The following is a 12,881-nucleotide window of genomic DNA, read 5'->3' on the forward strand; positions in this document are numbered from 1 at the left end:
CCAGTGTTGCCAGTTACTTTGAAAAAGTAATCCAATTACAGATTACTCCTTGAAAAAGTAACTTAGTTACTTTACTGATTACTCAATTGTAAAAGTAACTTAGTAACTTAGTCCAAAACTAGTTACTTTTTAGTTACTTTCCCCAGCTGCCGACAACAACCCTCTGCTACCTCAACATGACAATACTTTTGTCAAAACTCACTTTATAGTCACCCTTTCTTGACTTCAATGAAAATAAATGCTTGTTTTATAAAAAGTAAAATAAAGACCTCTTTCTTGACCTCATATTTAACTGTTGACAGCACTGTGACAGTAAAACTTGAAATTTCTAACCTACATTGTTTATAAATGTAACTTAAATTCTTTCACATTTAAATTCTCTGAACATTTTACTTGTAAAAATTATTATTGTAAGTAGTATTAGTAGTTGTAGTAAAAAAAAAAAAAAAAGGCTTCAAAATTGGACCTTTAATCTAGGGGTGTTGTGGGGGGGCATCCTTGCCCCACGCCCCCATTCCATCTGGATTCGCCCCTGCTTTGGCGTTTGAGCACAAAGAATGGATAACATTTATTTATGCAGAAAACATGACCAGATTTACAGGTAAGAAAGTTTCATTGCGTTTTCACATCATGTGGTCCTCAGAAAAAGAGTTTAGGTGCATTTGAGTGGAAAATGGTGTTAGTTGCTGACGTGTTGGAGGATCAGCTGTTTTTAGCGAGCAGATACGGAGCGGCTCAGCTCAGAATTCTAAATAAAGGAGAAAAAAAAAAAAAAAAGCAAAGATGTCTTTGTAAAGCTCAGTGCAGGTGTGCTATTGTCACCGCTCTAAGAGGTGAGGACGAGTCGTAGCTGCGCCAGAAAACCACGGATGAAAAGCTCACAGCTTGCTTAAAGTGGGCAGTGCAGTCGAACCCCGACCTCCTGCCCACGGACCAAGTTTAATGCTGCTATCGACCCACAATGCAAAAATAATAGTAACGCACAGTGACTTGGAGAAGTAACTTTTATCTGATTACTTATTTGGAAAGATTAACGCGTTAGATTGCTCGTTACTAAAAAAAAGTGGTTAGATTAGAGTAACGCATTACTAAGTAACGTGTTACCGGCATCACTGGTGATGGCACCATCAATGTTGAAAGGTACATCCAGGTTTTGGAGCAACACATGCTGCCATCCAAGCAACGTCTTTTTCAGAAACGTCCCTGCTTTCAGCAAGACGATGCCAAGCCACATTCTGCATGTGTTACAACAGCGTGGCTTCGTAGTAAAAGAGTGCAGGTACTAGACTGGCCTGCCTGCAGTCCAGACCTGTCACCCACTGAAAATATGTGGCACATTATGAAGCGCAAAATACGACAGAGACCCCGGACTGTTCAACAACTGAAGTTGTACATCTAGCAAGAATGGGAAAGAATTCAACCTACAAAGCTTCAACAATTAGTATCCTCAGTTCCCAAACGCTTATTGAGTGTTGTTAGAAGGAAAGGTGATGTTAACAGTTGTAAACATACCACTGTCCCAACTTTTTTGAAATATGTTGCAGGTATCCATTTCAAAATGAGCAAATATTTGCACAAAAACAATAAAGTTTATCAGTTTGAACATTAAATATCTTGTGTTTGTGGCGTATTCAATTGAATATAGGTTGAAGAGGATTTGCAAATCATTGTATTCTGTTTTTATTTACATTTTACACAACGTCCCAATGGAATTGGGGCTGCACATATGCATTTACAGTTTCAAACATATAAGGAATCACATTTAAAATATTTAGTTCCCACTGAAGTGTTTGTCCATGTTTTCATGATATAAGAATTGATTCCAAAGCCAATGCAAATCTCTGAACTGCATCATACAGAAACAGCTCAACATTTTATTGACTGCAAAAATATGGAGAATTTACAAAGATGATACACGCTCTACAGTACATTAAATATGAAAATGCTTTCAAAAAGGCAGGTAGCTAAATTAATGTATCACAATATACAAGATCTATTAAAAAATATTGGCTCATTGATGCAACATATGTCGTGTTGTATTGACAGCAAATGAATACCAAGTAAATGCGAAGAGAGAGACCCGATCTGCATAGTTGTCATTTTTCAGGCAGGATTATTTTAAAATAAATTTGGTGCAAGACAACATTCATTCAACAGCTTTACAAGCATTTCCACAATGAACTGTTTATATGCAAACACACAGATTAGCTCCCTATTCACCGTGCCAGGAATTATAAACATGCTGCACATTTATGTAATCCAAAAGCAGTTTTCTCCCCCATAATGTTATTCACAAAGATATTCTACAGAAAGCACAAATGTTACATAAAAAACAGCAAATTATCAAACCATTTCTACAGAAATGGGTGCCATTTACAGAGTAAATATAACTCAAATGCTGTCAAAAAACAAAAAACCTGCAATAACTCCACTTCTCAAAGTTTTAACTGCTGGTGCCTCAGGTGGCAGACAATTACAGGTTTATCCGAAAAGCATTTAGAGGCAGAATGAAGTCTCAGCTGTTCCTTTAATCAAACATCCTCACAAAAAAAGATAAAATAATCCAGTTTTCAGACAAAATGCACTCACACATGCGTGTATTCACAGAAGCAAATGCTAAAGTAAAAAATGAAAAGTGCAGTTTTATATGTGGCCCAGTGTGATTAAAGAATGTAAGAGCTGCTGTGTGCTGCTTATTGGCAGAATGATTGAAAGCTAAGGCACCATCGTGGCCCCGACAGCCAGAATTTTACAAGTCCAATAGCCTTTTCTGCATTTGTGCCTCATCATTTCAGTCACTAGAAAAACCTGGAGGGGGGGGGGGGGGGAGAAAAAAAAAAAAAAAAAAAAAAAAAAAAAAGAGTCATGACAGCAGACAAAAAGTTCAGCAACAATTAATACAACATGAGACCTTCTACTGATTTTAGGTAAATATTTATTTCCAGCCATTTATTTTCACAGATGAGTCCTAATTAACTGTGTTGGTGTGGATGCCAAATCACAGTGTGGATGGGAGAAGAAATGGAGCTTGAGGAATACTGAAGGAAGAGATTAAATGACTTTGGAGGTGATAAAGAGAAAGATGGTGAGAGCTGAACCAAGAATCAGATGGCAGACGCTGAGGGAGGGAGACTGTCGTGAAATTCAGGGAGGAGATGAACTGGGCACTGGGTGGCGGTGAAGAGCATCCAGATGAGTGGATACCTACTGCAGACTTGGAGAGGAAGACAGCTAGAAAGGTACCTGGTGTGACATCTGGACAGGCAAAGGAAGACAAGGAGACTTGGTGACAGAATGAGGAAGTAGAGGAAAGTACAAGAACGAAGGTGACGCAATAAATAAAATAAAGTGAATGGGAGATGCACATGAACTTGAATAACAGGAGAATTTCTCTTCTTATCAGACAGAGGGATCAAGCTTACAAGAAGGTAGCCATGCTGTATGATTTGGAGGTGATGGTGTTGATAAACAAAAAAAAAAGGAGGCAGGGCTGATGATGCTGAGAGACATGATGCATAACAAATTGACAGTGTCTGGATGTAGTGATGGGTGGACACACAGATGATCAGTGTGACAGACAAAGACACAGGGGACAGTGAGACAGATGATCTGATGTGGTGAGCCATAACAGGAAGTTATGTGGATACCAGACAGTTGTGACTTTTGTCATTTGAGTTTCCCCGTCTGTTTTGCATTTGTTCACACCTGTTGCAGTGGTAGAACCAGCCGCAGACTCTCAGTGGTCCAGACTGTTGCCCAGCATTTGGCCTTCCTGCAAAGCAGCCATGGCTAGCCTCAAATGCTCCTTCAGACTCTGGATCTCCCGCTCACTCCGGCCCTTCATCCCATTCAGCTCCTCGTTCACCTCTGAATATCGCTCACAGGCCAGCCGTTTCTCCTAGAGAGTAGAGGAGGTCGTGTTTAACGCCTGGATGCTACAGACTCCCATGTTTGTTTTTTTCCTAACACTCACTTATCCCCACAATCTACTGTTTAAGATGAAATGCAGACATTACAAATTTAGGTTTTTAAATCCTCCAAATAACCCCACAGACCTCTTTACAGAGGAGATCTATGACACTTTTAATGATAAAAATTTTTATTTCCTGACAAAGTTACTAATTTTAGATTAGATAAGTACAAAGACATAAATGGTAAATGGACTGCGTATATAGCGCTTTTCCATCTGCATCAGACGCTCAAAGTGCTTTACAGTTATGCCTCACATTCACCCTGATGTCAGTGTGCTGCCATACAAGGCACTCACTACACACCGGGAGCAACTAGGGGATTAAAGGCCTTGCCCAAGAGCCCTTAGTGATTTTCCAGTCAGGCGGGGATTTGAACCCATGATCTTCTGGACTCAAGTCCAACACCTTAACCACTAGACCATCACCTCCCCTACTTATACATAAAAGGCTTTTTGTTACCCATAAAAAAATCAACTTTGGCTCATTATTTTTCTATAAGCCAGGAGAGCTTTGGAATTTGTAGCAATTTTTTGAATGCTTCAAGGCAATAAGCAAGTTAATCAAATCCTTGTTCAAAGATGTGAGGGTTAAAATTCAGTGTTGCTCATACAAGTTGAGGGTTTAAGGAAAAACAAAAAAGCACATTCTTGCACAAACATATGAACAAACGAATGCGCGCGCGCGCGCGCGCACACACACACACACACACACACACACACACACACACACACACACACACACACACACAGTACCGAGCTTAGGAACTGTAGTTCGTTTCTTAGACAGCTGATCTCCTTATGCAAGTACTCGATCTCATTTTCTTTTACTCTGAGGAGAACCTGACAGACAAATGACAATATTTAAGTTCAGTACCCATATAATTATTTGGCCTCAAACAAAAGTGTTTCACTGCTTTATTACAAACTCAACATTTTGCTTGGTCCGCCATCAGTTTCTTTACTTGTAAAGAAACTGATGGTGTAACTTTACAGGCCTTCAGTAACTTTACCTGTAATTCACAGGTGTTTTTATTTCGGTTGTCATCTGTCCCCTGATCTGTGATGGTGGAGCGCATGCGGCTCATCTCAGCCATCAAACGGTTCTTCAAGTCCTGAAGAGAAAACTACTTTAAGGGTTACTCACACAAATTGGAATTGTGACGACCAAGCAGTGAAGAACTATTTTTGTGAATGCATACGGATCACATCCAGGCTCCCAAAAAAAAGAACAGTCAAAGAAATGTTGTACAACAGATATTCATGACTGCTTGAGATCAAATTCAATGACAATTTTGTGAATGCTTATGTTAGCCATCATCACAAGTCTACAAAAATACAAAAACAATCAGCCGTCTTTGTACAGGTAGCAAACATCTTACTGCCTCCAGTGTTCATTTAGACAACACTGGAAGTTTAACTTTTTATTCCGAGCATGTTAGAACACTGTGAGAACCTTGAGCAAACCTGGTTTTCTTTCCTCAGCTGCTCCATATCTCTCTCCTTGCGGCTGATCTCTCTCTCCCGCTCGGCGTTGTTCTGCTCAGCTCTGTTTAGCTCCAGACATTTCTGAGAGTAGCGCTCAGACAGTCCGGCCAGCTCTCTTTGCAGGGTCTGCGTTTCAGCCCTGAAGAAAGCGCATGAGAACAACAGTGTAAATATTCATCTCACAAATTTGATCCTGCCTAAACCACAGACAGACAGCAGGAACACTGCAGAGTAAAACCTGGTTTATGACACACTGTGTCCACTGTCAAACACACACTTAAGTACAAAAATTCAGAAGTATACAAGCAACAACAACAATACCACTTGTGGGTCATAAGCTTTGATAAGAATAAGTGCACAAACAACCAAAGCAAATGGAAACATTTAACAGGATGTTGGATCCTTCAGAGTCTTGCTTTATTCAAAATGCTTTAAAGTGCTTTTCCAGACTGAATTTTACTGTCCCTGCTTTCTGTTCGCTTTACAGTAACATCACAAACAACAAAATGTTGTAAAAAGCACAGAGCAAGAAAACAACAAAATGTTAGTCCAATTTCATGAGGAAATAATTTCCGACTGTGGTTTCAAACCAGTTTTACTTCCACATGACAAATAACCACAAAAACCAACAAGAGCTTTGCAGAGTGAGTCGTACAATAGGTGGCCCAGATAAGCCTTAAAATGGGGGTTCCAGTAGCAGCCACTGCAACAACACAGAGCCAGCAGTTCTGACAAACTCACAAAAGGAAAAGTGAACCATGACCAAATCAGTCTACATTCCAAAAGTGCTAAACAGAAGCCAGTGACCACTGTGGTAACAGTTCTGCTTGGACAAGGAACCCTAGATTGTTTTGGAATCTACAATTTGTGTAACCGAGGCAATGTATAAGTCCTATACAGACCCTGAAGCAGATGAGAGTCTATAACTTACCCTAGACAGGACGCCAGTCCAAAACTGGCTACTTCCCCAGCCAAGGCCGGTACCCATTTACGGATGGGTGGACTGAGACACGTGCATGCTCATCTTCAACTGCTTTTACAAGATCAGGTCAAAGGGGGGCTGGAGCCTACCCCAGCAGTCATAGAGCGTGAGGCGGGGTACACACTGGACAGGACACTAGTCTGTCACAGGGCCAAAAATAGACACATTCACACCCGCATGCACACCTACGGACAATTTAGAGTTTCCTATCTATCTAACCTGCATGTCTTTGGATGCAGGAGGAAGCCAGAGTACTCGGAGAGAACCCACACAAACACAAGGAGAACATACAAATTCCATCCAGAAAGGCCACAGGTGGGAATCAACCCCATGAATTTCTCGCTGTGAGTCAACAGTGCTAACCACTAAGCCACCATGCTGAGACTATACAGAATAACTGTATTGTTCAAGGACACAGACAGGTGGCATGAGCGGGATTTCAACCGAGGTCTACATGTTGGCAGGGTAGGTCCTTATCCACTTATCCACCTGCACCACTGCATACTGCTTACAAAGAATCATAAAATATTGTTTGAAAAGCTTTACACAGACAATAAAAAGTGCAAATTTGCATATTAATCAGAAAATATGTTTGTTAAAAGCAGAGCCTACATTTGTTTGAGGATGAGTTTGTGAATTCATGTAAAGCAAAGCAAGGAGCAAAGCAAAAGGAAAGCAAGCAGTTTTTTTTTTTGAATGAATAACACCCACAAAGCTACTAACAAAAAAAACCCCACCTCTGCCGAACAGAAAAAAAACAAGATTTTTCGATGAATGAAACAAGAATACATTTAATACACATGACCATACATAAAACAAAAAAAAGACTAATGGCATTGTCTGCCAGTTTTCTATACCAAGGTACCTACAGTTGGCATTCAACTGTGCCTCTCTAGTTAATGAGCAAAAACCGATTGTTACTTACTGTTGATGAGTTCGCATGGTGTGAGAGTCCATTATCCCACTGCTTAACCTCTTGACCTTCTCAACCTCTCTCTCCAGCTCCTCTTTGTGGGCCGTCTTCAATGCCTCCATCACTAAAACACAAACATCACCAACCTGCATAGTGTTATTGCCTCAACAAACACTGTGGAATACATGTGTGTGAGTAATAAATTTAATAACAGCTTGTAAACAGTGTATCCAAAAGGTATTCACAGTGCTGCACTTTTTCCACATTTTTTGCTGCAGGCTTATTCCAAAATGGATGAAACTCATTATTTCCTCAAAATTCTACACATAATACCCCATAATGACAATGTAAAAAATGTTTTTTTTGCTAATTTATTAAAAACAAACAAACAAAAAACTATGAAATCCCATGTGCATAATTATTCACAGCCTTTGCCATGAAGCTCAAAATTGAGCTCAGATGCATCCTGTTTCCACTGATCATCCTTGAGATGTTTCTGCAGCTTAACTGGAGTCCACCTGGGGTAAATTCAGTTGATTGGACATAATTTGGACACACCTGTCTACATATAAGGTCTCACAGTTGACAGTTCATGTCAGAGTACAAACCCAGCATGAAGTCAAATGAATTGTCTATAGACCTCTGTGACATGATTGTCTTGAGGAACAAACATGAGGAAGGGTACAGAAACATTTCTGCTGCTTTGAAGGTCCCAACGAGCACAGGGGCTTCCATCATTCGCAAGTCGAAGAAGTTCGGATCCACCAGGACTCTTCCTAGAGCTGGCCGCCCATCTAAACTAAGTGATCAGGGGAGAATGGCCTTAGTCAGGGAGGTGACCAAGAACCTGATGGTCACTCTGTCAGAGCTCCAGCATTTCTCTGTGGAGAGAGGAAAACCTTCCAGAAGGACAAACATCTCTATAGCAAACCACCAATCAGGCCTGTATGGTAGAGTGGCCAGACAGAAGCCACTCCTGAGGAAAAAGGCACATGGCAGCCCGCCTGGAGTTTGCCAAAAGGCACATGAAGGACTCTCAAGATTGAACTCTTTGGTGTGAATGCCAGGTGTCATGTTTGGAGGAAACCAGGCACCATCCCTACAGTGAAGCATGGTGGTGGCAGCATCATGGAGATGTTTTTCAGTGGCAGGAACTGGAAGACTAGTCAGGATTGAGGGAAAGATGAATGCAGCAATGTACAGAGACATCCTGGATGAAAACCTGCTCCAGAATGCTCTTGACCTCAGACCGGGGTGACGGTTCATCTTTCAACAGGACAATGTCCTTGAGTGGCCCAGCCAGAGTCCAGACCCGAATCCAATTGAACATCTCTGGAGAGATCTGAAAATGGCTTTGCACCGATGCTCCCCATCCAACCTGATGGAGTTTGAGAGGTGGTGCAAAGAGGACTGGACAAAACTGCTGAAAGATAGGTGCACCAAGCTTGCAGAATCATATTCAAGAAGACTTCAAATCCCAGCCTGACCGGAAAATCACTAAGGACCCGTGGGCAAGGTCCTTAATCCCCTAGCTGCTCCTGGTGTGCATCTTGTATGGCAGCAGCCTGACATCGGGGTGAATGTGAAGCATTGACGTGTAAAGCACTTTGAGCGTCTGCTGCAGATGGAAAGCGCTATATAATTGCAGTCCATTTACCATTTAAGACTTGAGGCTGTAATTGCTGCCAAAGGTGCATCAACTAAGTACTGAGCAAAGGGTGTGAATACTTATGTATATATTATGTCTCAGTTTTTTGTTTTTATAATAAATTTGCAAAAAAAAAGAAAAAAAAAAAAAGAAAAAGTTTCTTCATGTCATTATGGGGTGTTGAATAGAATTTTGACAGAAAAAAAATGAATGTACTTCATTTCAACCTGATGGTGGCACATTAATAACCACATTAACCTTTTGGCTAAGAACTCTGAACTGAGGTGCAGATTCAGCATTCTGGTTTTGGTTTTTGTTTTTTTAAGAGCCGTTGGGTGCTTCTGCATCTAATCACAAAGGCCACACATTTTCACCTTAATTTTTCAGCTATTTTTAACTTTTTTCAAAGTGTTTTTTTCCCCTACCCCTAAAATTTTTTGCTGAGTCTTCACAAAATGTGGCATATAAAATGTCTGAACTAAGCCAAGTCAAGTCTGGAAGCATATGCTGGTGCCACATTTCATCGTACCTGAGACACCACGGAATTGCCTTGGGTCCTGGATGTCAACCACCCAGGTAAACAACGTGTCCATCCCCACATCTCTTAAATAACCATATATCTGCTGCATAATCTCCCTTTGGTATTCTCCAGCTACTGGAGTCCTCAACTTTCAGGCACCTGCGTGCTGGACCATGAACAGAGAAATGAGCCACATGGTCAAAATGCTGAAGCTGATGCTCCCTCAAAATGCAAGTGATACTCCTCATCTTAGTCATTCTAAGTAACCACATATTTGATATAGAGTCTCACAACTATACAGCAAGACGGGCAGCACCAGGACCCTAAAGACGTGGACCTTCATTCTGCTGCAAAGACATCAGCATCACCATACATCTCTGCTCAGCAACCTCATGACTCCATAAGCTCTTCCCAGGCACCTCTCGATCTCAAAGGCTGAGGACCCAGAGACATATACAACATCACTGCCAAGATAAGTGAATGTTTCTACTAGTTCATCACTTTCACCACATACAGATACACTTCTAATGGCTAAGTCTAGAATTCAGTGCAACAGAAAACCCAGACAGTTAAGATTCCTCACCCAGTTTCTCAAGCGCTCCAATTAGAGTATCAATTCTGCATTATAATTCTGCAAAGATCATAGTATCGTCTGTAAAGTCAAAGTCAGTCAAACTTTCCTCACCAACAAAAGCACCTTAGTCACTCATGTCAATAAACCTGCCCAACACACAGTCCATGCAAGTAAGGAACAGTGTTGGGGCCAGAACACATCCTTGATGAATGCCAGTTTTCACTGAGAAAATGCAGTCTCTCCGTCCACTCCACACAGCGCACTAACAGTATCTGTGTACAGGCTAGCTATGATGTCCAGTAGCTTCTTGTGGATCCCATGAAATCTCAGAGTAGTCCAATCAACTGAATCAAACACGTTTGCAAAAAAAAAAAAATCCACATAGGCTGCAAAGGAGCACTACCGATATTCACAGTTGCATTCTGAGTACTTGCAGGTCAACAAGGCGGTCGATAATTCACTTCTTGGGAGTGAAGCCAACCTGTTCTGGTTGCTGAGCAGCAAGCAGCTGGAACTGAATCTTATTAAAAATAATCCTTGCAAGCACCTTCCCCGGCACAGAGAGTGTGTCATAACCTTAAAGTTGTTACAATCCAAATGATCAGACTTTCCTTTCCATTTTGGGACAAGTCCTTGCCTATAATGTGTAGTGCTGACTGTCTCTCAGATTGATATAAAGACAGTTTACAAAATCAAGAGAACAGCTTCTCCACCCGCCTAGAGGAGCCCAGCTCAAATGCCACAGATACCTGGAACTTTCCCACCCACAACTGTTTACAGCCTTTGCGATCTCACCAAGACTTGAAGGTTCACAATTGGCTAGAGAATCAGCTATAAGAACCCTTGCGTACGATATGACCAACATCCCAGCCTCATACAAATGCTCAAAGTAGCCAGCCCAACATGATAGTACAGCAGAGGCATCCAGAGGTGCAGCTTATTTCACCAAACCTGCTCTACTAGCTCACAATCAACATGGACGTATGCAAAAACTGACACATGAACCCACCTGATGGGGGTGCTATAAACACCACAGGATTCTTTTGGCAATAACATCTGAACCCCAAGGCCTGAAATAATTTTATTTTAAATTGAATTCCATGGAAAGTTCAGCATCTAACCATAAAAGCCAAGCCCAGTTCAGCCTTGAAAAACTGTTGTCCACTTTGCATTTTTTAAAGTTTGTTTTTGCTATTCCTCCTACAATTAATCCTTAAACTTCCACAAAGTGGCACATATAATATTTAAACCAATCTAAATAAGTGTTTTTTTTATGTTTTTCCCTGTTTTGATACAATTGCCTGCCAAGTTGAGTGGGCGTGGCTTATATAACCATCTGTTATAGCTCTCGAATTAATTACTGAAATCAATCTTTCTGGACTTGAGCACTAGCCTTATGCAAACTGACACATGAAATGACCCAATAGGGCTGTTATAGCCACCATATTTTGATGAAATGGCATTCAGTCAAGAGGTTGGTCATGCTTTATTGTTGTTCATTGTGTATTTTGAAAAATAAAACGATACAACTCAGGTGCATATCAACAACAAACATTTACAATACTCCAAACTGATATAAATACTAAACCCTGTTTAACCTCTAACACAAACAAATTGACAGCAATTACTAATGCAAAAGCTCTGGTAATTTTAAAGAACTTCAAAAGGCATGATCATACTGGCAAAAATAAGTATGACTTTCTCATATTTCAAAGACAGAATTCTCTTCTACAATTAGTTATTTTTATTACTTCATCCCAAATGAATCCAATAAAATAGGGTTTTAAAATTATTCTCCTGACCTTGGGTGGTGGCCCGGGTCTCCTCCAGCAGCAGCCTGTCCCTCTCCGTCTCCAGCTCCTTCATCTCACGCTCGTGCTGCTTCTGCAGCTCCTCCAGTGCCTGTCTGTAGGCGCGTTCCATTGCCACCAGGCTGCGGCCGCAGGAGGTATCAGGGCCACAGCCAATCCCCATACCTCCACCTCCTCCTTGTTTCAATTGTTCCAGTTGCTGCCTCAGTGACGCCACCTAAGAAAAGAAAACAAAGATAGAGGTAAAGCTCACTGAGGAACAGCAGCAAGTGGGGGAAAAAAAGCAAAGCAAGCAAGCAAAAAAAACAAAACAAAAAAAAACAAATGTGATTGGCATGTTTTCACGAGTATCAGTCAGAATATGAAGAAAAAAGATGGCCTACAAGGAGATGTTACCATGGTTACTACACAACTGCAAAACAGTGAACTCAGAAGGCACTACAGTCTTCTGTGGTTGCGATTGGAGAAACTGGGCAACTTTGTTTAATCTCCAAGCCTAGTTTCACGGTGGAGTGAAACAGAGGAAATTTTTTAAAGAAGAAACCCAATCAAATATCTGCTCATATCTTCCATGTGTTTCAAACTGAATTTGAAATTTCATGTCTTCTTTTCATGAAATCCTCTGCTCCACTCCACCATGAAGCTGCGTAACTGGTAATTCAAAAGACAGAAGCTGCACTAAACACAATTTTGCCAATAATGGCCACAGAAGCCTGCAATAGCTTCAGAGTTGTCTAGGTGTCTTCACTCGTCTCCTTGCTCAGGACCTGACTAATGAAAAGAGGCTGTAAAAGTGAAGATCTGTTTTGACAATAATACTTAGTTTGTCCAATTATTTATGACCCCTGAAAAAATAAATTGTAATTCCAAAATAGTTAATGCCATATTTTCTTAACATCAACACTACACACATACATATGTCTTGTTTCATTTTATAAACATTGTTGTGGTGTACAGAGGCAAAACTACAAAAACCAT

The 12,881-nt window shown here is 40.9% G+C and overlaps 1 protein-coding gene across 6 annotated transcripts in view; it reads right to left on the reverse strand.

Moving 5' to 3' along the window:
- Positions 1–1,851: 1,851 nt before the first annotated feature.
- LOC117527479 (TRIO and F-actin-binding protein-like) overlaps positions 1,852–12,881 on the reverse strand; it is a 53,376-nt gene continuing 42,346 nt past the window's right edge. For 2 of the 6 annotated variants that reach the window (XM_034189843.1, XM_034189841.1), the window contains exons 12-18: positions 11,895–12,120; positions 7,363–7,474; positions 5,435–5,594; positions 4,981–5,082; positions 4,724–4,810; positions 3,706–3,898; positions 1,858–2,808 (exon numbers count right to left, since the gene is read on the reverse strand). In XM_034189843.1, the coding sequence (XP_034045734.1) occupies positions 3,737–3,898; positions 4,724–4,810; positions 4,981–5,082; positions 5,435–5,594; positions 7,363–7,474; positions 11,895–12,120 (849 nt within the window). In that variant the 3' untranslated portion in view covers positions 1,858–2,808; positions 3,706–3,736. Of the gene's footprint in view, positions 2,809–2,865; positions 3,256–3,705; positions 3,899–4,723; positions 4,811–4,980; positions 5,083–5,434; positions 5,595–7,362; positions 7,497–11,894; positions 12,121–12,881 lie in introns of those variants that run through there. The other 4 variants (XM_034189845.1, XM_034189842.1, XR_004565540.1 and 1 more) reach the window with 4 other exon arrangements.

Source organism: Thalassophryne amazonica, chromosome 16, assembly GCF_902500255.1.
Source record: "Thalassophryne amazonica chromosome 16, fThaAma1.1, whole genome shotgun sequence".
In the NCBI taxonomy this organism is placed as follows: domain Eukaryota; kingdom Metazoa; phylum Chordata; class Actinopteri; order Batrachoidiformes; family Batrachoididae; genus Thalassophryne; species Thalassophryne amazonica.